At 67.8% G+C, this 1,835-nt stretch overlaps 1 protein-coding gene across 1 annotated transcript in view; it reads left to right on the top strand.

Moving 5' to 3' along the window:
- The window catches only part of LOC119585394 (proline-rich protein 36-like), a gene marked incomplete in the record, with an annotated part of 46,402 nt that overhangs the window by 37,394 nt on the left and 7,173 nt on the right, over nucleotides 1-1,835 (top strand). The window contains 1 exon segment of the mRNA XM_037934057.1: nucleotides 504-1,834. Within this exon segment, the coding sequence (XP_037789985.1) occupies nucleotides 926-1,834 (909 nt within the window).

Genomic DNA, 1,835 nt, shown 5'->3' with positions numbered 1-1,835 from the left:
CTTCTCATATACTTTCCGAACTTGGCACTGGGTGGCATCTCCCTGGGAAACAATTGGCATCGGGTGACCCTTCTTGTGGCGGTACGGGGTCTCTTGTCTCTCAGTCTCCCCTCATTTATTTTTCCCCTCTCCTTTCCCCCCTTCTTCGCATTCGCTCTAAATATAAATCGGGTGTTTAAGGGGGAGTAATCGGAAAAAGGGTTTGTGTGCTGCGTCTTATCTTTGCGGGACCACAATGTGGGCAAAGTGCATTGATACTTCGGTAGTACATAGAGGCGGATGTGGCGTTGCTGGTACGTCGTCCTTCTGATTCTCGTCGGGAAATGGGAGTTCCTGGCGGCCGTCGGCGGTCGTTTTGCCTGCGACGGGAAAGAGATCGGAGAGGTCCTCGCGTGGATGGGAATCAGCCTGGAAATTTTCTCTGTTTCATTTGTTGTATTACGTGTGCGTGTGCTGCGGGTGTTCACGTTTGACGCATTGAATGAAAGATAATGATATTTCAGGAAATGAGTTAAAAGCTTGTTGAGAAGTTGAATGCATAATACAGTTTGGACGCAGAATTTCCCGAAAATGCCCGAGCCAAGACCTCGCGCCCCGCCTTGTGGTTGAGCATGTGAGGGCGAGCGGAGCATGAGCCGAGCGCTCTCGTGTACCCGCGGCTGCGAGTCCCTGCGAGCGTAGAGAAGGAGGCGGAGCCGAGACAGTGTGGGCGTAGAGACAGCGTGGGCGTGAGGGCAAGAAGCCAGAGGCGGCGGTAGCAAGGCTGGTGATGGTGAGGGCGGCGAGGGAAAGGCCCTGGGGCATGGGCGGGCCGCCGCGCCGCACATGAGGGAGGAGCCCTGCCTGTGAGCGGTTCGAGGACGCCCCCGCGCCGCGCCCTGGCCACGCCCCCTGGCCCCACCCCCTGGCCCCGCCCCCTGCCGCCATGCTGAAGCAGCCCGGGGGCACAGACGCCGCCATGTGCGTCCCTGACGAGCGCCCCCGCAAGAAGCTGTCCTTCCGCGAGCCCGAGGTCGTCGCGCCCTCCAGAAACGGCGGCCACGCCCACGGCGCCTCCCTCAGGCACCCGCCCCCCAGTCCCGCTCACTCGGCCCTGCACGCCCCACACCACTCGCACCACGCCCTCCGCCACAACCTCGGCCGCCCGCACAGCATCGCCGGCATCGTGGGCTTGGGCGGGCTGAGCGCCCTGGGCGGCGTCCCCGGCGTGGCCAACCCCGGGCCGGCGTCGGGCGCTCAGTGCGTCACCTCGCCCGGCGCCGCCAGCGTCTCGGGCGTCACGTCCATGCTGGGCAACCCCGGCCTGCTCGGCCCCCCCTGCGTGCCCGGCGTGCTGCCCGGCCCCGCCACGCCCATCCTGACCCCGCCCACCAGCCCCACCCACGCGCCCGCCGCCCCGGCCAAGGGCGGGCCTGGCGCCCAGCCGGCGACAGCCAGTGGCAAGTCGGCGGCGCCCTCGCTCCCCTCCGCGGCGCCGGCGAAGGCCGCTCCCCCGCCCGCGTCCGCCAAAACCGGCGGCACTCCGCCCGCCGCCCCAGCGCTGAGGATGTCGGCTGCTCAGCCTCCCACGCCCCCGGTGAAGGCGGGTCCCAGCCCGCTGGCCACGCCCACGCCCAAGACACCTGTCAGCCCGGGCTCCTCCAAGGGCGGCGCCGCGCAGCAGGCGGCGGCGCCCTCGGGCAAGGCGCTGCCTCCGAGCGGCAGCCGGCCGCCGGGCCAGGCGAAGCCCGCCAAGCCGGCCTCCAGGAACAGCTCCCTCAAGAAGCAGAGGCCGTCGGCGCTGGCCGGCGTGCAGCAGGCCGTCGCCTTCCTCACGGAGCGGGGCCTCACCAACG

The sequence above is a fragment of the Penaeus monodon genome, chromosome 19, assembly GCF_015228065.2.
Source record: "Penaeus monodon isolate SGIC_2016 chromosome 19, NSTDA_Pmon_1, whole genome shotgun sequence".
Lineage (NCBI taxonomy): Eukaryota > Metazoa > Arthropoda > Malacostraca > Decapoda > Penaeidae > Penaeus > Penaeus monodon.
The sequence above is the reverse complement of the archived record's forward strand: the minus strand, read 5'-3'. Positions and strand labels throughout refer to the sequence as shown.